The 27,919-nt window shown below is 39.7% G+C and overlaps 2 protein-coding genes across 2 annotated transcripts in view; one reads left to right on the top strand and one right to left on the bottom strand.

Moving 5' to 3' along the window:
- LOC134357329 (retinal dehydrogenase 2-like) overlaps nt 1-13,729 on the top strand; it is a 58,332-nt gene extending 44,603 nt beyond the window's left edge. The window contains exons 11-14 of the mRNA XM_063068746.1: nt 2,451-2,615; nt 3,463-3,620; nt 3,735-3,809; nt 10,818-13,729. Of these exons, the coding sequence (XP_062924816.1) occupies nt 2,451-2,615; nt 3,463-3,620; nt 3,735-3,809; nt 10,818-10,890 (471 nt within the window). The 3' untranslated portion in view covers nt 10,891-13,729. The remainder of the gene's footprint in view (nt 1-2,450; nt 2,616-3,462; nt 3,621-3,734; nt 3,810-10,817) is intronic.
- LOC134357326 (transmembrane channel-like protein 2-A) overlaps nt 2,502-27,919 on the bottom strand; it is a 53,852-nt gene continuing 28,434 nt past the window's right edge. The window contains exons 14-18 of the mRNA XM_063068740.1: nt 19,553-19,678; nt 18,780-18,858; nt 17,310-17,421; nt 14,084-14,295; nt 2,502-2,638 (exon numbers count right to left, since the gene is read on the bottom strand). Coding sequence (XP_062924810.1) covers nt 14,087-14,295; nt 17,310-17,421; nt 18,780-18,858; nt 19,553-19,678 — 526 coding nt within the window. The 3' untranslated portion in view covers nt 2,502-2,638; nt 14,084-14,086. The remainder of the gene's footprint in view (nt 2,639-14,083; nt 14,296-17,309; nt 17,422-18,779; nt 18,859-19,552; nt 19,679-27,919) is intronic.

Raw genomic sequence — 27,919 nt, 5'->3', positions numbered from 1 at the left:
AAAAATCTGTTAAATTAATCTTTTCCCTGAGACTTGCTGCACGGCACTAGTCACAGGCCTCCACCTACTACCGCTCTCTGGCATCTCCTATGAAACCAATGGCAAATCCAATTTACTACTTCATCTTTAAAAACAAGTGACTGAACCTTTTTGACCAGCCTCACATGTGGGACACTCTAAAAATCTTTAAGCATATCCTCCAGTATCTTAGTACTCAGTATCTGCTCTTACTGTCACTCGCTTTATTGTTCCCTGGCTCGTCCTTTTAACCATTCTTAAATCTCAGATTTTCTCACCGATAGACTGACCCAAGTTAGTGCAGATCAGCAACAACTTCTCTGCCACACTTACCATTAGCAGAGGTACTCCGTATGGCTGTCCGTTTAGTCCCCTTGCTGTACTTTATACTTAACACTAAATACAGCTCCAATTCCATATTTAAGTTTGCTGATGTCACCACTGTTGTTGGCCAAATCAAAATTGACATATAGAAAGGAGATTAAAAATCTGGTTGAATGGTGTCACAAAAACAACTTCTCACTCAAAGTCAGCAAACTAAAGAGCTAATTATCAACTACAGGAGGTTCATGAGCTGTCCTTATTAGGAGAACAGAGATGGAGAGGCTCAGTAACTTCAAGCTCCTTGGTGTTATCGTATCAGAGGATCTTTCCCATTACCACCATGTAAGTGTCATCATAAAGAAGGTATGACAGCACCTCTACTTTCTTAGAAGTTTGTGTAGATCTGGCACATCACCAGAAACTTTGACAAACTTCTATAGATACACACTGAAGAGCATCTAGTTGGTTGCATTCCTTCTGATGCACCTATAGGATTGGAAAAAGGTACAGAGAGTGGTGGATGCAGCCAGTTTATCACAGGCAAAGCACTACTCCACCAATGCGTACATGTATATGGAGCACTTCCACAAGAAAGCAGCATCCATCATCAAAGACCCCTCCACATAAGCGGTAGGCCCCACACCAGCAGGTTCAGAAACAGTTATTACCCTACAACCTTCAGGCTCCTGAACTGATGCAGATAACTTCACTCACCAGTACTCTGAACTGATTCTACAAGCTACAGACTCCCTTTCATGGACTCTTTACAATTCATATTCTTTGTATTCTTTTTTATTTGCACGGTTTGTCTTCTTTTGCACAAAGGTTGCTTGTCAGTCTTTGCCTGTTCATGTATATATTTTTTGCAAAATTCCGTTGTAATTTTTTTCTCCAAATGCCTAGAGGAAAATGAATCTCAGGGTAGTATATGGTAACATGTGTGTGTACTTTGAATGTTGAAATTTAAGTAAAGGCACAACATTAGCCAACTTTTGGTCTTCCCATATCCCACATCTATAGCTAAGGATGATACAAAAATCTCTGGACCTAGCAATTTCTTCTCTTGCTTCCCCAAACATCCTTGGGTGTACTTGCTCAGGACCCAGAGATTTATCCACCTTATGTGCCTCAAGACAGCCAACGCCTCCTCTTTCATTATATTGATGTTTCAAGAAGTATAAGCAGAGTCACTGAAGATTTTTAAAACAGAGATGGATGGATACAATAACCACAGTGGTGAGGTGTTACTGCAGATGGATGAGAATGCTGATATTCTGTGTGTATTTAGCAATATTTCATACACATTACCTATTGACTGTATAGTCTGCAACATAAGGCAGGATTTATAATTAAACAAAGCAGAGACAAGCAACTTTTTCTGAGCAGTGATCCAGCGGTAAATCAGAATATATTCATCTGGGAATAAATTTTCTGGTCATTAAATGGAGCCAAATAAATAGAGGCTGGGTTGGAACTGGAGCTTGGGCTAAGGGTCCCAGGGTCCGTTGAAGGCAAAGTTTCTCATATAAGAGAAGACAGGGATGGCACAGTAGTGCATAGAGTAGAGCTGTTATTCCCCCCTCCTCCTAGTTCCAGGATCCAAGTTCAATTAGGTTCTATATGTTTGTGGGGTTTGTATATTCTTCCTGTGACACATGGGTTTTCTCCAAGTGTCTGAAAATATTTCTTAACTTAAGTAAGAAGGCAATCATTCAAAAGCTTTTAACAGGCCCAGTATAGTTTAAAATGTTCTGACTCAAATTTGGAACAAATCTTGACACAAAATTATATCAATATGAGCTTATCACACAGAAAAAGCTGTGTGTACATTAAGTGGTAGCTTAAAGTTAATGAGATCAAAAGTTGAACCCGAATTAAAGAATAAAGTTTTCTATGAATTTGGTTTTGGCAATCGGAATTTGAAAACATGTACAAACATGGCAAGTGTTATTCTTTTCATTGTAGTACAGCCCTCAAGTCATTTTTACTTCTCACATTGATTTTGTACAGAATGATTCCTCTACAAAAATTATCCAAGATAAAGGCATTGAATGTCAAACAGCATGATGTATTTATTCGTTTCTTTTTCTCTAATAACATTTTGACAGATTGATAAAAAGCAGTACGATAAAATTCTCGATTTAATTGAGAGTGGGAAGAAAGAAGGAGCTAAGCTGGAATGTGGAGGTTTGCCATGTGGAGATAAAGGCTTCTTCATTCAGCCTACAGTTTTCTCAGAAGTTACAGATGAAATGCGCATTGCCAAGGAAGAGGTAATACAGCTATTCACGTCAGCCTGTAAAACAGATACATATTTCAGACCCATATTCCCAAACAATTCCTTATTAAAGAGAAGTTTTTTAGTGTACAATTTAATGGAAGTAGTAATTTTCTTTCTCATTAGTTCTGGCAGCACAAGGTGTATAAGAATGCTGACCTTGACTTATGTTTGATTCCCGTCTTCTCTCAATCAGTGAGATTCCCCAGTCTCGCTGATTAAAAGGCAAAATTTCTAATGGTGGAGTTTCCCCTGTTAATGGAAGTGCTGCTGGCAAGCTTCTATCTAACAATGGAAAAAAAACAGCTCCTGGTACCAGCCACGTAATACCACTTAAAGAGTCATTGTATCTGCCGTTCCAATTGTTGAAAAAAAGTTTTTAAAAAAAACTTTAAAAAGATGGGAATATTGAGAAAAATAGTTTGTACTGTAAAGATCTACACATTACATACAGATTAGATTATGTTTTATTCATGGTAACCTTGAACTAATATTTGTTCATTACTCCAAGGCCATTGCAAAGTTCAATGTTTGTTCAACCAAGTCAGTCAAACATAGAGTACACGAGAACAGTGAAGAATGACAACTATTGAACTTGGGAACATGATGCTGCCTAAGACAATATCATTTTGATTCGCATCAACACAGATAGGAACCATAGTATGCTAGTTTCATAAACTGTCCAGCATTGGGGTCAACTACCTGTCAATTGGATGTTTTCAAATTATAAATATTAATTATTAATGCATTCATGATATCACTACTTATAATGTAAGGAACTGGAAAATAATTATGCGTATACAGTATATTTACAAATTACTAACAACTTTAAAATAAAACAGATCTTTGGACCGGTGCAACAAATAATCAAGTTTAAAACAGTTGAAGAAGTCATTAAGAGAGCTAACAACACCCACTATGGCTTAGTTGCTGCAGTTTTCACCAAAGACATCAATAAAGCACTAACCTTGGCTTCAGCTCTTCAAGCTGGGACTGTGTGGTAAGCATTTCTTTATAAATAGTACGGAGTATGGTAATGTTTTCCTGAGCTATATGTGAAATGTATGTTCTATTCAACTGAATCCTACAACTGAGCATGTTAATCTTTCCACAGGGTTAATTGTTACAATGCATTGCATGTTCAGAGTCCTTTTGGAGGATTTAAAATGTCTGGAAACGGTAGAGAAATGTAAGTATTAAACAGTACTCTTAATGAAATCTAAGGGTTAATGCTTTTAATTCAATTTAGATTTCACGTGGCAATGTACAGTAATATATAAAAATCTACAATATATACAAACCGCATTATGTTTTCAGACAACAGTAACCTTGAACAAACAATTTTTTACAATTCCAAGGCCCATTGCAAGATTCCACAGTCATCCAAATCCATCGAGTACACGCTAGAACAGTGAGCACTGGCAACTAACTTGAGACCATGGTGTTGTCTCATATAATGTTCACAGGAATCAATAAGACAAGAAGATATAGTCTGGTGTCAGCTATATTATATAACAGAAATACATTAATTGTGTATTGCTGGTAGGAAGGATGTGAACTGGACATAAAAAGAGAGTTGAAATCGTAGAGTGAAACGACACAGAAACAGGCCCTTCAGCCCTATTTGTCCATGCCAACCAAGATTCCCATCTGAGCTGGTCTCACTTGCCTGAGTTTGGTTCATATCCCTCAAAACCTTTCCTATCCATGTACTGTCCAAATACCTTTTAAATGTTTTTAATGTACCTGCGCCTCCAAGAGGACCACAACCTTGTCGTAGGGTTTGGGGGTTTGCGTGCCTCAATGACCTGGAGAGCTATGCTGGCTGGAGCCAGGGCTCCTGGTAGGGTCACCTATGCCAAACAAGTCAAACAGTAGAGGGCAGACTAAGGGTGGCCCACCCATCCTCCAGGTTCGGGGGTTCGTCTCAGGGCTGACAATCTTGACTGGTAAAATAAAACTGTTTCAGAAACAGTAATGAAGAATCCTTCTACATCTGGATGCAACGGTATTCCTGAGTCTCCAGCTGGAACTAGCATGACTGACAGTAGTGAAAACCGAGCCGCTGACACGACAAAGAAAGACCTGAACACCGCCAAAGATGGAGTACCTTCATTGCCGCCGTAAAATGCAGTGGCGTAACAGGCAGTAGGCAATGTTTCTGCTCAACCTCTTCCTCTGGCAGCTCGTTCCATATACTGACCACTCTCTTGGTGAAAATGTTGCCCTTCGGGTTCTTATTTAATCTCTACCTTAAACCTTTGACTTCAAGTTCTTGATTCCCAAGCCCTGGTGGAAAAGACCACAAAAATTCACCCTGCCTATGTCCCTCATAATTGTATACACTGCTATAAGATCACCCCTCGTTCTCCTACAATCTGATGAAAAATGTCCCAGCCTACTCAACCTCTCTCCAGAACTCATTCCCTTGAATGCAGTGACCAAAACTGAACTGAATATTCCAAAGATCCTGCAAAGAGAATTATTGGAGTTAAGTAGCAAGTTAAAATGCAGGACCTCTGGCCTGGTAATCTCAGAATTAATCCCTACGTCATATGCTGGTGAGTAGAGGAATAGGAAGGTGGGCGGCTGAATTTGAGGCTAAGGAATTGGTGCAGGAGGGAAAGCTTCAGGTATTGGGATCATGCGGATCCCTTTTTGGGTTCCTGAACAAGGAAGACAAGTTACACCTAAACTGCACCAAGACCAACATCCTTCCCAGGAGGTTTGCCAGTGCTACGCAGGAGATTTAAAATAATGAGGCAATGGCATGTGACCCAGAATGGTCATGCAGCAGGAGGTGAGACAGAATCATATGTAGAAAATAGAACAGGCACACGCAATGGGCAGAGCTGACAGAAACAGGTGGGAAAACACAAGAACGCTAGACTCCTTTTACTTTATTGCCGGGAGCATTGCAAGAAAGAGAAAACAGGCTGAGAGCTTGGATCGGCATGTGGGGTTATGATATTGTTACAATCACAGATGCATGATTGAGGGAAGGGCAGGACTGGTATCTCAATGTTTATAAAAGTTTCTAGCATGACGGAGGGGGCACAAAATGGGAGGAGACATTGTACTGCTGATCAGGGAGCGCAACATGGCAGCACTCAGGGAGGGGGACTTGGAAGGAGCAGCCAATGAGGCTATATAGCAGGGGTGCCTAACGTTTCTTATGCCATGTACTATAACCATTGGGAACCCCTGTGAAATGGGGTCATAAAGTTTAACAACATAGAAACAGGGCCTTCAGCCCATCATATCTATGCTGTCCATCATATCAGTCTGTACTAATCCCAATTGTCTGCATTAATTCCATTTCCCTCTAAGTCTTTCTCATTCATGTACTATCAAAATACTTATTAAATATTGTTACTCTTCCTGCCCCCACCACCTCCTCTGGCAGTTCATTCCACAAACCAACTACCCTTTGAAAAATGATCTAGTGCTTTCCTGGCATATATGACGAATAAACTCCTCATCTGGCCGATTACGCATGATGTTCCAACGGAATGGCTACAAGGTGAACGAAATCAATCAGGCCCTTAAAAGGGCTGACAGAAAATCCAGAAAACTTAACCACGAGGAGGAACCCCTCGTTACCACCTGTCTTCTCTATATTTCCATGGTTTGTGGAAGGATCACCAAGATCCTGAAGAAATGCTGGATTAATACCAAACACAAGCCTGTAAGAAAGATTAAATCACAGTTTATGAGGGTCAAAGATAAGGAAGGCTGATGATTACAGGATTCCCTGTGAATGTAGAGCAGCATATAGAGGCCGGATGCATCGCGTGGTGAAAACCCGCATCAAGGAGCACAGGAAATGTATTTGTTTGGGTTACTCAGAGAAATCAGTGGTAGCAGAACATTGCATTCGCAATGGCAATAGGGTTGACTCCGAGGGCACACACCTATTGTGCCTTGCCAATGGCCTTTGGACTGCCTGGTGAAGGAAGCCATTGAAATAAAACTAGAGAAAAAGAATTTTAACAAAGATGAAGGTCTTGCTCTAAGTTATAACTGGAATTCAATTATAACAAGATGGGACAGCAGAAACCTGATTGGGCGAGGACTAACCAATCAGGAGGGATGGACAACAGGGGTATAAATACCACCGGACTAGACATGCCCAGGTATCAACCCTGATGAGGATGGCAGAGTTTGTCATCAAAACGTCAGTTAAAATCGATACACACATCAATGTTGCTGGTGAACGCAGCAGGCCAGGCAGCGTCTCTAGGAAGAGGTACAGTCGACGTTTCAGGCCGAGACCCTTTGTCAGGACTAAAATCGATACCTGTACCCAGCTGGAGCCCGAGAAGAGTTTATTCAACTACTCTTTGTATGGAAATACAAAGATCTCCATTAAACGTCGTGCCTCTCACCTTAAACCTATGCTGTGTACTTTTAGATACCCCTACCACAGGGAATAGACGCTGGCCGTTTACCCTTTCTATACTTATAGTTTATATACCTACTTCTCAGCCTCCTTCCCTCAGCGAAAACAGATCAAGCTTACCCAGTTTCTTCTGATAGTTCGAGCCTATGGGGTACCTATGAGTAAAATTTAGAAAAAAAAGAGAAGCAATCACTTTGACAGAGCTGTACCATAGGTCTCCCAATGGTCAGCAGTAAATTGAAAAGATATGTAGACAAATAGCCATAGGCTGCAAAAATAAAGGGATTGCAATAGTGAGGGATTTTGACTTCCTAGTATTGGTAAGGGGATTAATAGGTTGGAATTTGTAAAATCATTCAAGAGAGCTGTGTGTAGAGAGTTCTTCTGAGAAGCAGCCATGTTCAACTTAAAAATAAGGAATGAGGATATGCAAGTGGTGTAAGTGTCTCTGGAGAATCATGTAAAAACAGTGAACAGAGTTCAATAAGTTTTAAGGTAGTCATGGGAGAAGGTATGGTTGGTCTTAGAGTTAAGATCATAAATTCAGTGAGAGCAGAATTCAACAAGAAAAAATGGCACTTGACAAATATAGTTTGGGAGCAGATGTTAGAAGGAAAAACAACATTTGATAAATTGGATTAAATTAAAGATGAAATAGAATGAACTTAGGGGCAGCATGTCCCTTTAGGCATAAAAAGCAAAGATGGTAACATTATGGTGCCTGAGTTAACATGGAAATTGAAGGTTTCATCAGCTACACGAAGGAAGCATACAGAATATTACGTGTAGGCATTAGGTATCAATTGAGGTTTGAGTTTTTAGGGGACGAAGGAGAGAACTTATAGAAATTCATCATCATCATGTGCCGTATCATATAATATAGATGATTATGGTCCCGTGATCATGATTGTTCTTGGCTAAGTTTTCAACAGAAGTGCTTTGCCATTGCCTTCCTCTGGGCAGTGTCTTTACAAGACTGGTGATGCCAACCATTATCAATACTCTTCAGAGATAGTCTGGCTAGCGTTAGTGGTCATATAACCAGGACTTGTGATCTATACCAGCTGCTCATATGACCACCCACCACCTACACCCATAGTTTCACCTACCCCTGATCAGGGGTGGGGTGGGCGGTAAGCAGATGCTACACCTTGTCCAAGGGTCACCTGAAGGCTAGCAGAGGGATGGACCACCTTACACCTCCTTTGGTAGATATGCATCTCCACCCTGCCACCCCTAGAAATTAGGAGTGCAAAAAGCGGACATTAAATAGCTTTGGCAAGCAGGATTAAGGAGAATCCGTATTTTTTAATGTATATTAGAAGCAATAGGATAGCTAGGGAAATGGCAGGTTCCTCCAGGGACAAAAAAAGAAATCTATATGCGGAATCAGAGGACGTGAGTAGGATCAAAGATGAATATGTCTCAAAACTATTCCAAGTGAGCAGAGTGACGGGTGAGAGAAAGGGGAGGGCTGGACTAATATTCTGGAACATGTCCAGTCCCTGCATTTACCTGTCAGGGGAAAGGTGAATAAAATTGGCAACTTGTTCTCTGAAATTGCTTCTGAGCAAGCAATCCACCAACCCTCAGAAATGTTTTACCTGCCTGTGAGATATGGCCCAGACTAAACCAACAATCAAAATGATGAAATTACATTAAACACCTGGCATTATTTGTGACATGCACAAATGAAGCAGCACAGTGGTGAAGCCAGAAGCTGCCTTACCCAGTAACTAAGGTCCAAACCTCAGGCACTATCTGAAGAGTTTGAATATTCTCCCTCTGGGTGAGTCATTCTAAAGATGAGCGGGTTGGTAAGTTAATTGTCCCTAATGTTTAGGTGGGTGGTTGAATCTAGCTTTTGTGGGTGGATTGCGGGAAGTTGATGGGAACATAGTGAAAATATTTTTTAGTTTATTGTACATTAGTATAAAAATGGGTGCTTGATAGTTAGGTTGGTTTCATGATGCATGTTTTATGTAAAATAGAACAGCTAAAATGAATAAATTTTAATTGAAATTAAAAAATAAAAACAATTAATTCATGTGATTTCTATGTTAGCAATAAATTACATCTGAGCTAACAATTAAATAGATTAATTTATATAATATAAATAACCTGAAACTTAACTCTCTCTCTTGAAGTCATTCCTTTCTATTGAAAGAAATGTACTTTTGCATCTATGCCAGGTCCAACCCAGTACAGGTTTAATGCTCAGGTGATCCATCTTAACTTCCAGGAAAATTCAGATTGTTTATGTTCTCCCACTTCCTCTGGATTCCAGCAATAGACTGTGATCAGAATGTGGCAAGAACAGGACTTTGATGTTGAATCTTCAAAAGGATTCAAAGGCCCACCTGGGGAAACATAGAAGTCGTGACCAACCTGGGATCTTCTTGCCACATTCTGGCCACAGTCTATTGCTGGAGTCCAGAGGAAGTGGGAGTACATAAACAAACTTAATTTTTCTGTAAGTTAAAATAATGAACAATAAACAAAAAATATTAAATAAAGGATCCAGCCAAAAAAAGGATTCAGGTTTATGAATATTGATAAGAAAGACTTGTGTTTGAAGCATGACTTCCACATTCCTTTAAGAATGTCAGACTGCTGCCATTGTGGTAACATGGGAAATGTGTCAACTCCTTTAAAAACAGCAGGCTTCAACAAATGGGATAATATTCAAGTAATCTGTTGTTAGTCATTTGGATTGAGGAGTGCATATTAATCAGGATCACAGTTTATTGCTCTGCTCTGAAATGGAGCCATGTACTTTATCTGAGACATCTAATGTGTGTGCCAGTTTGATCTCTCATCAAAAAGGCAGCAAATCCATCATGCATAGTTGTACTGAAGCATATGCCTAGTTTCTTTTAATGCTGGTGACTGGAATAAGAAGCTAAACTGGACACCTTTGGATTTAGAGGCAAAAGCACTGCTGAATGAGTCCATGGGTAGACAGGTGCCCTTCTACCTACATCACAGAAAGATGAAGATGAATGACTGAGCTAGGCTTGGAGTCTGACCAGCAAAAAGGTTGAAAGGAATCCTTGCACCAACATAACCTCTTTCCAGGGCCAACACACTGTAAGGGAGATAATGTGGTCACTTAAGGCTAAAGAAGTGGTCATGAGCAAAGTTCTTCTATAATTGTATTCTCCAATTCATGTAACAAGTAGGAAGACAGAACAAAAAGCCCAATGTTCTTTTCCTGCCCTCGCTCTAAAGGAATAGATGAGAATCATTTCCAACCATGGACAAAAAACCCAGTGCCCAGGTGTTGTTCTGCATTTGGAATGCTACTGCCTTGTTATTCTGGGGTTCAAAGGGCTTTGGAGACTAACCATTGTCTCTTCCATTTCCCTCTATATTTCAAGAGTGTCACCTAATTCAAGAGGGCACTCACCTATCCTCTAATCGATACTCCTTATGTGAAGGAGACATTGGACAACACTTACTTTGTAGATGATTTGTTATCTTGTATCAAAAAAATGTCTCTTTAAATCCCATCAGTTGTTTATTAAAAGCAACTAGCTGAATGGATTTTGTGCTCAAAAATCCATTCCACTGTCAACTCCGCTAATTCCATGTGGTCTGTGAGTTACTAGTTTTGAGAGTTTAGTCATAGCAGTCCTCCCACCAGTGGGTATAGATGTGAATGCAAACATATTTTTACATATCTCAGAAAGACTGGGCAAAAATGTACAAATATCTACAAATATCAACTTATTTTCATCTACTTTTGCATTAAGTACCAAATCAAAATTACCAAATAGAATTCTGTCTTTCTAGGGGAGAATATGGTCTTCAGGAATACACCGAAGTTAAGACCATCACCATCAAAATTCCACAGAAGAATTCTTAAAGTATTGCACATTAAAATAGTTGAAGAATAGAAAGAGACTGTGATTTGAGATTTGTAAAGTCTAAAGTTAAACATCACATTTCATCTGTGTAGTTTCACAATAAATGCAGCAGCTGTACTCAATTCTCTATGAAAAAATGTATCAAAGTAGAATTTTGCTGTTAGTATTTACACGGCAAAACAACAATTAGAAATATGGTTCTACCATTTTATAGTTTGGAAGTTTTGTTTTGAGCATTTCAAGTTTTTATCACAATAAACGATTGATCTTATGTAACTTTGTCAATCAAACTAGAGGTCCGTTTCCTCGATATTTGCCTCAATTTACAAATCCATCAAAATAGCTTTGAAATACATTTACTTGTCTGCCTGGTGAAGTGCACATCTTTGTCCTGTATATTGTTTCTTCCTTTATTTTCCAATATTTCTTGATGGATAAAGGTAACATAAATTGTGTTTATGATATCAGAACAGAATGAATAAAATATAATTGCTCTGGCATCAGAAAATTTAGAACAATGCAGGATCTATCAGATTTGACAAGCAAGATTAAATCCCTCAGCTAGATCTATGGGGACCAGTCACATAAATGTTGGAGCTAAAAAGAGCAGGTGAGAATTTGGGTATCCCCCATTGAGTAATGAACTTTCTGGCTCTCCAAATCCTATCCATCATCTATAAAGCACAAGTGTGATATAAAAAAAACACTTGTCTTGATAAAAGAAACTATGTATAACTCTAGAGTGAATGGACAACAATTTAAAAAAAGGAAAATGCAAAACTTAGCTCAAATGCTGATAATTGGTAATGATGCAAAGAACAAAAGAAATTAGAAGTAGTAGAACGAGGTGCAAGCATTAAGCTGTGACTCCAATGTCACAATCCTATAGTGACCTCAAACCTTCAAGGTTACCTCCATTATCCTTATTCTCTGGGATGCACATTTCCAGCTATCAAAGAATTACAAACCACCATCACCCAAAAATTATCTGTATGAAATATACAATGCTACTAAATTTAAGATACACACACGGAACACTGAAGGAACTCAGCATGTCAGGCAGCATCTGTGGAAAAGAGTAAACAGTTAATGTTTCAGGCCAAGACCATTCTTCAGGACTGAGAAGGAAGGGGGAAGGTGCCAGAATAAAAGGATGTGGGGAAAGGAAAGAGGCTAGCTGGAAGGTGATAGGTGAAGCTAGATGGGTGGAAAAGTTCAAGGGCTGGAGAAGAAAGAATCTGATAGGAGATAGCTTATACATTGGCCAAGTGGTTAAGGCATTGGACTAGCAACCCGAAGGTCATGAGTTCGAGCCCCAGCCAAGGGAACATGTTGTATCCTTGAGCAAGGCACTTAATCACACATTGCTCTGCAACGACACTGGTGCCAAGCTGTATGGGTCCTAATGCCCTTCCCTTGGACAACAGAGACTTGCAGCATGGGCAACTACTGGTCTTCTATACAACCTTGCCCAGGCCTACACCCTGGAGAGTGAAGACTTTCTAGGCGCAGATCCATGGTCTCGCAAGACTAACGGATGCCTTTACTTTCATTAAAATTTTAAAAAGACTTGTGTGGTAAAATGCAGCAAATACTGTAATTGTGTTTGGTCTGTGCTGCCTCTATCAAACTGTAGAGCAGTCTACTTCCACTGAAACAACATTGTTAAGTTTGTAACTGCAGTGGGGGAGGAGAAGTTCTTGGCTGAAGTGAAAAGAAATGTTTCACTAATCAACACTCGATTTGCTCCTGTAAAATTTGCATGAAAACAAACAATACCTATTTAGGCCCGAACTTCCAATGAAAATTCTTTTGTTTGCAGCTAACAAGTAGCTCATTTATAAACAACTGCTTGCACCGTTCCCACAGTGATTCATGCAAATATACATTATGAACATGTGAATGAGGAGCTGGAGAAGGCCACCCAGCCCCTTAAACCTAGTCTGCCATTTAACATGATGAAGAATAATCTGATTTTATGTTCCTCTCTCTATTCCATATACCTGCAAAAACCTGTCTTCAAAGTATTCAAACATTTTTCCAACAACACTCCTTACAAAAGGGTCCAAAGACTCCAACTCTCTGAGAGAAAAGATTTCACCCTATTTCTGTTAAAATGAGAAAATTCCTATTTTTTTAAAATGAGAAACCTAGTTCTAGATTCTCCCATAAAATGAATCACTCTTTCCACATCCAATTCCTTAAGACTTCCAAGGATGTTACAGTAAAATAATTTCAGGTGGTCTTTTCTTAAGAAATTATAATTATGGACCATTTTAAAACCTGATAGAACTGACTTTACATCAAATATAATTAACTAATATAAAATCAGACTGAGCCCTGAATTCTTCATTCTAAATGCTCCTTGAATTTTTATATAAAAGTTTTTAACTTAAATTTTTAGCTACATAACAAATAATTAACAAAAACAGCTACATAATAACCATTGAGGCATATACAGTTAACATTTCTGATTGAGACTTTCATCAAGATTGGAATGGAAGGGGGAAGAACCCACCCATCTTCTGTATTCCTGGCTTCAGCTATCACCTCATACTTCCCCTCTCCCCACCTTCTTATTCTGGCTTCTTGCCTGTCCCTTTCCAATCCTGATGAAGGTTCGCAGCCCAAAATGCCAACCGTTTATTCTTCTCCATTGATGCTGCCTGACCTACTGAGTTCCTCAAGAATTTTTTCTGTGTTGTTCTGGATTTTCAGCATCTGCAGAATATCTTGCATTTATAGTAAGTGTTAAGATGATTTTTAAAAAATACCCACATTGAAATGTCTGCTCTTTATTAAAGAAATGCAACAAAGATTGCATACACTCACAAATCGAATATTTAGCATGTGTCCAAGAATGAATTTCTTCTCAATTATTTTAATATTAACCTTGCTTGGAAACCAGTCGCTAAACAATTATAAGAATCTATTCAGCTATTATCGTTGAGATACATTTGTTTTTTATAGAAAAAAAGGCAAGTTTACTAATAATGGGAGAAATAATTTCAGGGTTCATTAAAAACTTGCCTGGAATGATGCATTTCATTACCATTCCAGACATTAATATTATCACTGTATTGTTACCACTGACATATGTCAGTCATAATAAACCAGATTCAGATTTGCTTGACCGCAATCTCATCAAGAACGCTCAAAGTATATTGGAGAAATGGGTTCATTTCCTCTCACTTTTTAATGTCTTGGCTGCCCAGGGCGAGGCCCCTGGTGACGTGGACCTGGTGCTCCAGGTCTCGGTTGGCCTGGTAGGTGTGGTGGTTGCCTTGGGTTGGGTGCTTTCGTTACTACCATTCGCGGAGGTGGTGCCAGTGTCATTTCCTTTCCAAGTTTTCCATTGGTGGAAGGGGGCTGTTTCTCAAATGCTTTTTTACCTGTGTCTGGACCTTAAGATACAAAATACACAAATTTTCCTTTAATCATAAAAATAATTTTATGGACTAATTGTAAAAGATGACAGCAGATTATACAAATTCAAGACATACAAAGAACAAACCACTTGAATTGCTCATGGAAATCCAACTTGTAGGGTGTAATTTAATATTTATTAATAAGAGATTACTGCAAGGTGTCCAGGATCTAAATACTACTATCTACAGCAACAGTGAGGAAATTAGAAATATTAGAGGATGAGTTTCCAGAGGACAGGTATCAATAAGCACATATTTCGCTCCCCACTCTCCACTTTCTAAAGGGATCGCTGTGTAGATGGCTTTCTTCTCTACTCATCCCTATTTACTGATCTTCCTCCTGGCATTTATCCCTGCAAGTGGGACAAGTGTTACATCTGCCCCTACACCTCATCCCTCACCACTCTTCAGGGCTCCAAACAGTCCTAGGTGATGCAACATTTCACCTTGAGTCTGTCGAACATCTACCGTTGCTCCCAGTGCAGCCTCGTCTACTTCCGTGAGAACTGACGCAGATTGTGGAACTGCCTCATCAAGCACAAAAGGTGGGATTTCCCAGTGTTTCAATCCACCTTCCCATTTCCATTCCAACATGTCAGTCCATGGCCTCCTCCATTGTCACAGTGAGGTCACTCTAAGGTTACCTCAAATTCCATCTAGGTAGCCTCCAATCTGATAGCATGAACATCGATTTCTCGAACTCCTGCTAATTTCTCCTCCTTCCCCCTTCTGTCGTTTTTCCATTCCTCATTCTGGTTCCCTCTTACTCCTTCTCTTTTCCTCACCTGCCCATCACCTCCCTCTGGTGCCTCTCCTTCTTTCCTTTCTCCCATGGTCTACTGTCCTCTCTTATCAGATTCCTTCTTCAGCCCTTTACATCAGTGATAATAACCTTACTTCATACCCTCTGCCCCACTCACCCACCTTCTCCCTTATCTGGTTTCAGTTATCACTTGCCAGCTTGTATTCACTTCTGCTCTCCCCACTTCTAATTCTAGATTCCTCCCTGATAAAGGGTCTCTGCCCAAATCGTCAGCTCCATAGATGCTTCCTGACTAGCTGAGCTCCTCCAGCATTTTGTGTTGCTCTAGATTCCAGCATCTACAAAATCTCCTGTGCTTAGTATCAGAACTACAAAAGAAATGTCAAAACTTTAATGACTCATTGAGAAGCACAGGGGAAAACAAAGGAAGTGAAAGAGGATAACAAAAATGTAAACTATTTTGAAGGTCTGGTAAATGTTAAATAATTTTATCTGAAAGGAAAACAAATATATAACAACTGTATTTCCATCTGGAAATAAAAACCTGGAATTGTACCTCTGATTTCATTTTGCTGACCACAGTGAAAAGATTTGTAGTTTCTTTATATTGCATGACAGCCTCTATTAAAAGTCTATTGTGACCTGCTCATGGGTAAAGGTAGGCACTTTCAACTTCAAGAGGAAAATATCTGTTTGCTCAACAGAGCCAGCTCATGTATATTCCTGATAAATTATACAATTAATTATGACACAGAAACATTAGATAACATTAATATGTAAAAGAGCCTCGAAATTAATAGGTTAGCTCTTTTTATCAGTACCATTTACATGAAACTATTTCCATTTTACTCCAGGATGGAACGTGATTGTGAAAACTTGCAAGTCACTGCAAATTAAACTAGGTTCTTCTGTAAAGTACTTTTAGCAGGAAAGCATCAGCAATATTCTTTTAAAATCTTATAAACTTTATACCAAATAATAAAACTGATGATGATAGCATTGTAATTTTGAAGTTCATATCAGCATCATAGCTATGTGATGTAAACTTAAATAAATGAATGTCTTTGACAGACTAAACATTTGCTGCCTGTTCCCCTTCCATGAATATCCTCAAACTTGAAGAAATGAACACTTCTGACAGACTAAACTACTGCCGCCTGTTCTCCTACAGATATCCCAAATCATATATGTAGTAGGGGCAATTATCAGAAAGTATGTGATCCCTTTAAAATAGTCATGGCTTGGACTGGCAAACTACCAACAGTGGGGCAGAAGTTAGGTTAGGGAACAAGGCAGGCCAAATCACTTTACTTTCTGAGGATACCCTCTGAGTGATTGGATACACATTCGGTGACAGAAAATACAATCCCAGCAACAAGCAGATGCATATTGTTTATCAGGATCGAGCCAGTTGTAATCCTAAGGCTAACCAGCCACGGTTATACATCTTATTTGAAACTGTTGTGATATTTAGGTGGAACAAATAGGAACTTCACATAGAACTGAATGCAAGGGTAAAGTTCAGCAGATCTTAATTAAGAATTGAAACCCAGTGGGCACATTATTAGGCATTTCTGTAGTCAATCCACTCCAAAGTCTGATGTGTTGTGCATTCAGATGCTTTTCTACACACTACTGTTGTAATGCATGGTTATTTGTGTTACTTTCACCTTCCTGTCAGCTTGAACCAGTCTGACCATTCTCTTCGGACCTCTCTCATTAACAAGGCATTTTTGCCCACAGAACTGCTACTCACTGGATTTTTTTTGTGTGTTTTTCACACCATTCTCTGTAAACTGTAGAGACTGATGTGTGTGAAAATCCCAGGGGATCAGCAATTTCTGAGATCCTCAAACCACCCTGTCTGGCACCAACACTCATTCCACAGTCAAAGTCAATGAGAATACATTTCTTACCCATTCTGACGTTTGATCTGAACAATGTTTGAACTTCTTGACCATGCTTTTATACATTGAGTTGCTACCACATGATTGGCTGATTAGATATTTGCATTAATGAGTAGCTGTATCTAATAAAGTGCCAATGAGTGTATGTTTTAAGCAACTAGATTCACATTTATAAAGTGAAGTTATTTTACTAGTAAAATATCAATCAAATTACACTATTTAGTATAATTCCTGAATAAAGACTTAAATGCCAGTGTCTTTTTAAGCTACATATTTTACTAAAATTAGGTCACACATTAAACAATGTCATCAGCTCCCACCTGTTTCAAGTTTGCTAGGATTTGTTCTCTTTGGTAAAAGATCTTCTAAATCTTGCAACATTGGATTGACAGTATTTTTATTGTTCCTTCTATTCTTTTGCTCTTCACGTTGCTTTTTTAATAGAAAAGAATCGCACCATATTTAGCAACATTTCATTGTGGGGTATGATTATATTTAAAAATGCAACACAACACTGAGATGTTAGCCTTGTTACACAGGAGGAATGTTATTGTTTTAAAATACAGGACAATATACTTTATTAACTTCTATGCAGGGTTTATTAATATTTAGTTGTTTTTTTTCTAGCAGAGCATCTTAAGTGACTTCAACAGCCATAGAAAGAGTGAAAGATAGAAAACCTACCGCACAATACAGGCCCTTCGGCCCGCAAAGCTGTGCAAAACATGTCCTTACCTTAGCACTACTTAGACTCACCCATAGCCCTCTATTTTTCTAAGCTCCATGTACCTATCCAGGAGTCTCTTAAAAGACCCTATTGTTTCCGTCTCCACCACTGTTGTTGGCAGCCCATTCCACGCACTCACCACTCTCTGCGTAAAAAACTTACCCCTGACATCTCCTCTGTACCAACTTCCAAGCACCTTAAAACTATGCCCTCTCATGCTAGCCATGTGCAGGCAGAAGTTGGATTGCATAGTATTTTATTTTCAATCCAATCAGGAATTGAAGTAACCCTCAGTAAATCATACTTGGAAAATTCATGCCTGTTAATAAAATGGTTCAGCCACTTGTTCATACCATCTATAGTTCCACATCTAATGCCATGCCACACACTACAGAAGTCCTCCTGGCCTGAAGTAAAGAACTCTGGTCCAGAAAGTGACTTGTCATGTGGCAATCACAAAGAAAGGTGTAAAAATGAGTTTTCTTACTATCTCTTCTTTCAGTTAGTCATGATGAAGGGTCTCAGCCTGAAACGTCGACTATGCTTCTTCCTATAGATGCTGCCTGGCCTGCTGCGTTCCACCAGCATTTTGTGTGTGTATTTCTTGTAAATTTAGATGCCATTTAAATGGCCATTCCAGTGTCTTTCTGAGAACCTCAGTGCTCTTTTCATGGCCTCTCTAACCTCCGCTTTCTGGAACATCTATGTTATAGGTTGCTTCTGTCTACCAACAACGAACTGTGTTTCCTGAAGGGCTGATTTGGAGTGGCTGAGATAAATTGGCCTTATTCCCGACAAGGCGTGCAGATTACAATCATGCACCTTTTTTTATGAAAATCCTACCAACATATTTTGGCTGTGCAGAATGGAACCAAACTTTACAAGTGCACAATAAAATGGATACACTGCGTACTTGGTGCATGCCATGAGAAGATGTATTTCTACCTCTAAGAATTTCTAGACCTCCTTCTCTATGTAAAGCATATATGAAAAACTATGTATTTCCAAGTTTACATAATAACTGTGCATTCCCCTCAGTGACTACTTTTCAATATGAACTTACCATTTGCATCTTCTTTTTTAGTTCCAGATTTGCTGCTTTGTATGTTTTTGAGGTAGCATTAAGGTAGTATATGCCTAAACTGCAATTAAACACAGGTTGAAAGGCAATCAGATGTCATGGTGCTTAATAAATAAATAATATATTTTATTAAAAATATACCTTATAGTTTACAGTATACATTAGCATCTTCTTTACTCTATTCAAAATTGCAGTAAAGATATATCAACACTGATTTTTTCATAATGACTGAACAGCAAACAACCAGCAGCAAATGAGGATCGATTTTTAAAGATTTTGCAGAGTGCAGAATAAAGATTAAAAAATCAATTATACTAAATTTTATAGCATCAACAAAACATTATTTAAAAAGTAAAACAAGTGTACCTTGAAATGCTTATCTGAAGGACTGAAAATCCATATCCATAAAATTAGTTTCATGAGGACCAGAGAGAAATTCACTCATACTTCATGCAACAATGTGCATCTATTTCATATCAATTTTTAAACTCAAAAACATACTGTATATATATAATTTTGATATTAGATTTTTGTCTATGAATATGCCCCAGACCTACAGCTGAATATACTTACTCTTTTGATAACCCATTAAAGCAAAAAAAGTGCATTTAATATGATTTATATTATATTTTGCAATTGTACAAAATTAAATTTAATTTTAAGCTCTGTACCGTTAATCAAACCATGGGACAGGAAGACCATAATTATTTGGGTGATTAGAGTTTTTTGTTTGCTGAAAGGAAAACAAAACTTACACCATAAGTAAGATCCCAGGTAGAATCAGCCCCGGATTTGAAGCATAACTGAAGAGTTTTCCAACAAATGCTGGAAAATCATACTCAATTGTTTCCATAATAACCTCAAACATTTTAGCTTTCCCACTGTAAGAAAAAAAATTGAGAATTAGAGTGAAATATGGTTTAAACAACAATGACCAATTTGAAGATTGTACTCTAATGGTGCATCATTCGTGTTCTTTAATGGCAGTTGTCACCAATTTTTGGTGTGTCAGAGAAACTGTAACTGATGTACTTATCTGCTCAATGTATCAAAACTTTTATTTGGGAATAGGCATTTATATTGGAGGTGCATTTGCAACAAGGTGACACTCATTGGGAAAGCTCACTAATAGGTAATGGGACAACTATATGTATCCAGTTCCATCAAGTACAGGAAGAGAAGGGATGGGTGACTGTCAGAGAGGCAGAAGAGAGGATATTGATAGTTCAGGAGGGTGCTGAGGGCTTCTAGCTCTCTAAACAATCTTTATTTTAGAGGCAACTTCCCTGGGAAGTGCTAAAAACGGAGAGCCAAGAACCCTAAGAAGAGACAAGAATAGGGATGAATTATCAAAACAAGAGAAACAGTCAATGAAGGCAAGAAGACCAGCCAAATTGCAACTCTGTCTTTGGTGAGAGTGACCTTTGTTCCAACCTACTCAGGAGAGGCACACTGCCACTGCAGAATAGACAAGAAGTCATGAAACCTATATCTCAACTCAAAGAAACAAGATTTCATGGGTCAGAGAGCATCACCACAAAAATCCCAAGCGTTTTAGCCACAAATCCGCTATTTCATCCTCCATATCTCAAATGGAGATATGGAGATATGGATGCTGTAATCCTAACTCTCTACAAGAAAGGAGATCAATCTGTATCAATTATAGAGGGATCTCCCCATAGGCAAGCCATCATTTGGAATATTATCACTTGGGGTCCTTCTTAACCACTTCATCCTGGTGACAAAGGAGCTGTTTCTTGCATTACAGTGTGGATTTTATCTGTCTAGAGACACTGCGGACATAGAACATAGAACATAGAAAACCTAAAGTACAATACAGGCCCTTCGGCCTACAATGCTGTGCCGAACATGTACTTACTTTAGAAATTACCTACGGTTACCCACAGCCCTCAATTTTTCTAAGCTCCATGTACCTATCCAGGAGTGTCTTAAAAGACCCTATTGTATCCACCTCCACCACCGTCACCGGCTGCCCATTCCACGCACTCACCACTCTCTGTGTAAAAAACTTACCCCTGACATCTCCTCTGTACCTATTTCCAGGCACCTTAAAACAGTGCCCTCTCATATTAGCCACTTCAGCCCTGGCAAAAAGCCTTTGACTATCCACACGATCAATGCTTCTCATCATTTTATGCACTTCTATCAGATCACCTCTCATCCTCTGTCGCTCCAGGGAGAAAAGGCCAAGTTCACTCAACCTAGTGTCATAAAGCATGCTCCCCAATCCAGGAAACATCCTTGTAAATCTTCTCTGCACCCTTTCTATAGTTTCCACACCCTTCCTGTAGTGAGGTGACCAGAACTGAGCACAGTACTACAAGTGGGGTTTGACCAGGGTCCTATATAGCTGCAACATTATATTTTGGCTCCTAAACTCAATCCCGTGATTGATGAAGGCCAATGCTCCGTATGCCTTCTTAACCACACAGTCAACCTGCTTTGAGTGTCCTATGGGCTCCGACCCCAAGATCCCTCCGATCCTCCACATTGCCAAGAGTCTTGCCATTAATATTATATTCTGCCATCATATTTGACCTACCAAAATGGACCACCTCACACTTTTCCAGGTTGAACTCCATCTGCAACTTCTCAACCCAATTTTGCATCCTATCGATGTCCCACTGTAACCTCTGATGGCCCTCCACACTATCCACAGCACCCCCAACCTTTGTGTCATCAGCAAAGTCACTAACCCATCCCTGCGGTTCCTCATCCAGGTCATTTATAAAAATCACGAAGAGAAGGGGTCCCAGAACAGATCCCTGAGGCACACCGCTGGAAACCGACCTCCATGCAGAATATGACCCGTCTACAACCACTCTTTGCCTTCTGTGGGCAAGCTAAATCTGGATCCACAAAGCAATGTCCCCTTAGAACCCATGCCTCCTTACTTTCTCAACAAACCTTGCATGGGGTATCTTATCAAATACCTTGCTGAGATCTATATACACTACATCTACTGCTCTATCTTCATCAATGTATTAGTTACATCCTCAAAAAATTCAATCAGGCTTGTAAGTCACGACCTGCCTTCGACAAAGCCATGCTGACTATTCCTAATCATATTACAGTATGCCTCTCCAAATGTTCATAAATCCTGCCTCTCAGGATCTTTTCCATCAACTTACCAACCACTGAAGTAAGACTCACTGGTCTATAATTTCCTGGGCTATCTCTACTTCCTTTCTTGAATAAGGGAACAAAATTCGCAACTCTCCAATCTCCCGGAACCCCTCCACTCCCCATTGATGATGCAAATATCATCACCAGAGGCTCAGCAATCTCCTCCATCACCTCCCACAGTAGCCTGGGTTACATCTCGTCCAATCCCAGTGAATACTGAAGCAAATTATTCATTAAGTACCTCTGCTATCTCTTCCGGTTCCATACACGATTTTCCACTGTCACACCTGATGTGTCCTATTCTCTCACATGATTTTCTTCACATGATGACTTTAACCAAAGGGTTCAGCAAAGAAGAAGATAAGCAGAAAATTGTTCCTAATAAGAAGATAGCAATAGTCATTCTATAGTTAGGGAAACAGCGAAGGTCATCAGTGCTTGCAGAAGAGATTTCAGGACAATACATTGCCTCCCTGATTTCAGGGTGTACACTTTCACTGGGGAACATGGTCTTATTGATAGGGATGCAAGACCTATCAAATGGGATGAGAAACTGAAGAAGGTTTTTAAGGATTTAGTAAGCAGTTTGAGACATAAGATTTCAACAGGTGTCGATCTGGATTATTTACTGTAGCTACCATACCATGCACTAGTAAGTACAGGAGAGGATACCAGAAAAAAGTGCACAGCTGGAAAAAAGGTGCAGGAGTAAGGGTTTAGGTTCCTGCTGTATTATGACTAGTTCCGAGCAGGATAGGGCTTGTACAAACTGGATGGGTTTACCTCCACAGAGCAGGGACTAATATCCTTACTGGATGGTTCACTTGTTCGCTGTGGATGGAGGTTTAAACAAATTTAGCATAGGGTGGGCAAATTAAGGCAGCACGGGAAAGATAAGGATAAATGGAGCAAAATAATTGGGAGAACTAATTAGCACTAGAAAAAAAGCTTTTGGATAGAAACAAACTAATAGAATATTGAAGATATGAGTCAAGTTTTCTTTGCATGTCTTTAAACGTTAGAAATATATTAAAATTGATGAGCAGCAGGCACGTTACCCACTAATTCTAAAATCCTTTAATAACTAAAAATCCATTGATCTCTACCTGACCAAATACAGGAAAGAGCCTCAGCATCTTTTTGGGGTTGAAGAAATATCTCCTTCTCTCCATTGTAAATATCCTACCCTCTATCCTGATGTTTTGACCTCTTGTTCTAAACCTTCCAGCCAGAACAAGCATTTTCCCTGCTTGTTGATCCCTGTCAGAACTTTGAACATTTCAATTCAGTAAGAACATGTTAATTAAATGAAATAAGAAATAGGAGAAAAGTAGCCCATCTGATGCCTTCAGCCTGTTCCATCATTCATTAAGTTCCAGGCCAATCATCTACCTCACCTCTATTCTTCCACTGTTCTTCCTATATACTGTATATTAATTCTGCTATGTTCAGCAATCTATGAAAGTGATTAGAATGAACTGAATGACTGAGCCTGCACAGCCTTCCTGGGCAAAGAATGAAGAGGTTTCTCCTCATCCCTGTCCTAAGTGGTCTACCATTCTCCTTAATATGTGCGCCCAGACCTGGAATTGTGACCAAGGGAAAACATCCACCCTCCATCTCATCTCTCAAGTCCTTCATGAATTAGCATTGTATTTAATGCTGCTGGTAGATTTCCCAAAAAAGAAAACAATATACTGAATCTTGTGTGAAACACTATTAGAATGGTTCACACCCAGAAGTAGTCACCAGAATGGAACATGCAATATCTAAAGAGACCTCACATGATTTAGTGCAACTCCTGGCACGACATTGCACAGCAAGTAAATTCACCCAGAGACAGAAGCAAGCTCCGATCAATGAGGTATGTGCTAGGTGAAAGGTCATATGTCATAGGGAGTGGAGTCCCACCAGGTATGACGCAAGAAGATTGGCAAGACGTGGTTACAGTAGTTTTCCTGTGGATTGAGAATCCTTACTCAGTGGAGCAATGTGAAATGTGCTTTCATTTCTTCACAAGCTACGTCTGGGTGATCTGCTCAACACTACTTACACTCACAGAGTTAAGCAGAGGTCTGAGTTTAGTAAGTAAATTGGCAATAAGTGATGACCCCCCTCCTGTTGGACTGCTTGAGGTAACTTATTCTTTATTCTTTCTTTCTGCTCTTCTAATATTTGTATATCTGTGCACTTGCAATGCTACTGTGACACTGTAATTACCTTTGGGATTAATAATCTGTCTATCTATCTATGAGGAAATTGAGTTATTGCAGCAAGAGCTGGATCAGGGATTTATTTATTCATGTTATAATTTGTGCAGGCATTCTTACAAAGCAAGTGTGAGGAATTTTTATCCAGCTTTTGGGCTGCCTCAACAGATTATAATTGGTGTTTGATGTTAGTGGCAACAATTGGAATATGGAGAGGATCCCTGGCGTTCTATCGAAGACCATGATTTCACAGGCTGCTTTGAAGAAATGTATCTCTTCCAATAAGTTCAGTAATCAATATTCCTTCACTCCTCCTCATATCTGGGAGATGAGATGGTGGATGCTGTGCAGAACATCCCTTGGTTGTCTTCTTTTTCCTCCTGTTTCACTTGCAGCAGCTCTTGAAACTCCATCTTGAGATTTGACTTTCCTTGCTCTGGGACCAATGACTATCTTTGATTTTATGTCATGTTATGTCATTCTGCAGGATGAAGTCAGTGGCACAAAATAATCTGCAGATGCTGGGGTCAAAGCAACACTCACAACACGCTGGAGGAACTCAGCAGGTCGGGCAGCATCCGTGGAAAAGATCGGTCAACGTTTCGGGCCGGAACACTTCGCCACGCCTGAAACGTCAACCGATCTTTTCCACGGATGCTGCCCGACCTGCTGAGTTCCTCCAGCGTGTTGTGGATGAAGTCAGTGCATCTATAAGGCCTACAGACTGCAGGGTACCTACAGACTGATGCAAGGAACAAATTCCTTCTTAAGAAGTCCAAGGATGTTTTTCACCTGCATCATGGTAGCTATGTGGCTCTCAGGTCTACGGCTGGGGTTGGATATTGCACTTATGTAAGGAGACAAGCAAGTAAAGGGTAGCCCATGTCCCCAGATCCATCCCTCTGAGCAGAGGTGATCACTTAACTGTGGAATTAACCATGAAGGATTTCTTTCATTCATGGCCCATAATCAGCTTCACATTGTGAGTGTAAACTTCTGTTTGCAAAATCATCCAAGTTATAAAGAGTAGAGTCAATGGCTTCCAGTTCTTATGGGGAGCCAGCAGCACCAACAAATGGCGAGGTTCAAGATGCCAATAGTTTCTGACTAAAATCAAAGTACAGATGAAATGGTTTAGATGAAAAAGGAAACACAATGCCTGGGAGTACTCTGTGACACAGCTATGAGCAACCAATCCATTAGATGTGTCGGGGATCTGCTGCTTTCATTTAGAAAAGTCTTGTGTGAAAAAGTTGGCAGTCAATATGACCTTGACTTTTACAGAGAAGAGCAGAAGGCAATCAACAGAGGAATGTTATCATACAGAATGTCACATACCTCATCAATAAAAGTCTTGGAAAAAACTGAGGACATTTGTTCATTAGAGCAGTCCAAGTAGGACATGATGTCTCTGAGGACTTGGTGGCAGTTAGTATTTTGCTGATTGCTCTGTCCTTGCCTCTTATCCAGAGGTCTCTAATTCACCCTAAGTGACCAGCATGATCCAATGATGGAATATTGCAAGCACAGCCACTACTGTGGAATAAGTAACTCAGCAGTTAAAAATTGCTACTATTAGGCTTTTGAAGGATTTGCAATGGACTGGCGTGAATAGTCCCCATGCAATCATATTTTATTGGTTTAGTTTCACCATCATGTCAGGGAAACTGGACATCACTGGATCTACACGTTGGGATTCTATGGGATGCCTTACAGGAGGACTGCAGCATTTTGTGATTGCAACTCATCACATTTTCTCAATGGCAATAAGGAAAAGGCAATAAATGTTAAGCCTGCCAGTAACACATATGCCTTTAGTCTTGAATCAGATTTATTATCACTGAAATATGACATGAAATCTGTGGTTTTGTGGTACCAATACAATAGAAAGATATTAAAAATTATAAATTTCAAGAATAAATAAATCATGCAAAGAAAAGGAATACAAGGTGGTGTTCATGGGTTCATGGACTATTAAGACATCTGATGATGGAAGGGAAGAAGATGTTCCTGAATCACTGATTGTCAGTGTTCAGTTTCCTGTACCTCCTCCCTGATGGTAGTAAAGAGGAGAAGGATGCCCTGATGGTGAAGGACTTTAATGGTGGATGCTGCCTTCCTGAGCATCATGTCTTGAAGAAGTCATTGGTGGGGAATGTTGTGCCTTAATGGAGCTGGCTAAATTTATATCCCTCTGCAGCCTCTTGTGACTGTTGATGGGAGGCTCCATATCAGGCTGTGATGCAGCCAGTGACAATGCTCTCCACAGTACATCTGCAGGAATTTGTAAGACTTTGGTGACGTATGAAATCTCAAACTGTTAATGAAATAGAACCACCAGCGTGCCATCTTCGTGATTGCATCAATGTGTTAGGCCCAGGGTAGATCCTCTGATATGTTTACACATAGGAACTTGAAGCTACTCATCCTGACCACTGATGATCCCTCAACAGGGACAGGAGTGTGTTCTCCTGACTTCCCCTTTCCGAAATCCACAATCAGTTTTTTAGCCTTGATGGCAATGAGTGTGCAGTCATTGTTGCAACACCACTCAGCTAGCCAATTTGTCTCATTCCTGTATGTCTCTTTGTCACCATCTGAGATTCTACCAACAACAATGATGTCATCAGCAGTGTTATATTTTACAGTTGAGCTGTGCTTAGGACAGAGTCGTGAGTATAGACAGAGTAGAGCAGTTGTTTAAGTGAAGTGTCCCTGTGTATATTGTCAACAGGGAGGAGATGGTATTTCCAATCTGCACTAACTGTGGTCTTCCAATAAGGAAAGCAAGGATCAAGTTGCAGATGGAATTTCTGTGGGAAGGTTTACAAGCTTGGCAATTAAAACTGTAGGGTAATGGCATTGAATGCTGAGCTGCAATAAACAGCCTGATGTATCTTTTTCTATTGGTGCTCCAAAGTAGAGTGAAGAGCCATTGTGATTTTGTCCACTCTAGAACTGTTGCAGCAGTAGGCATATTGCAGCAAGTCTAAATCTTAGCTCTGGAGGAGTTGATTCTAGTGATAAACAACCGCTCAAAGTACTTCATCACAGTAGGTGCGAGTGCTAGCGGGCCATAGTTGTTGAGGCAACTCACCCTGTTATTCATGAGCACCGGTATGATTGCTGCCCTCTTGAAGCAGATAGAAACCTCAGACTGCAGAGGCTGAGGAAGTCCTTGAACCCTTCAGCCAGACAGTCAGTGCAAGTTTTCCGTACCTGGTCAGCGACACCACTGGGTTCTCTTTCAGAAGGTTCTAACATTGGCCTCTGAGACAGAGATTACAGGGTTGCTAGATGCTGTGAGGTTGCACACAAGTGTGGTGTTATTCTCCCTTTCAAATAACCCGTAAAAGGCATTGAGCACATTAGGGTGTGAAATATTAACTGCCATTTATGCTCCCAGGTTCCACTTTATAGCAGGAATGGCATGAAAACTCTGACATATCCGTCTCGTATCCAATTCTGTCTCTGGCTGCACTCAGAATTGCCTCACATGGCCTTCTCTGGGTTATATTTCAGCTACTTGTAATACTATAAAGTAATTAAAAAATCTGTGTATCACTGGTAATCAGTCATTTGAACATCACATCACACCTAACTCAGGCACATTCCAAATGTTTTCAGCTATCAGAGATACTCAGCACCATTTTTACATCAACAATTTTGATTGATAATTGTTTTTTCATTCCTTGGGTTAATGGACATTTAAATCAGAAGTTGATAACCAGTAACATTTATGAGCATAATCTCTGAACGTCAGTG

This window comes from Mobula hypostoma, chromosome 16 (genome assembly GCF_963921235.1).
Source record: "Mobula hypostoma chromosome 16, sMobHyp1.1, whole genome shotgun sequence".
NCBI classification, from domain to species: Eukaryota; Metazoa; Chordata; class Chondrichthyes; order Myliobatiformes; family Myliobatidae; genus Mobula; species Mobula hypostoma.
The sequence above is the reverse complement of the archived record's forward strand: the minus strand, read 5'-3'. Positions and strand labels throughout refer to the sequence as shown.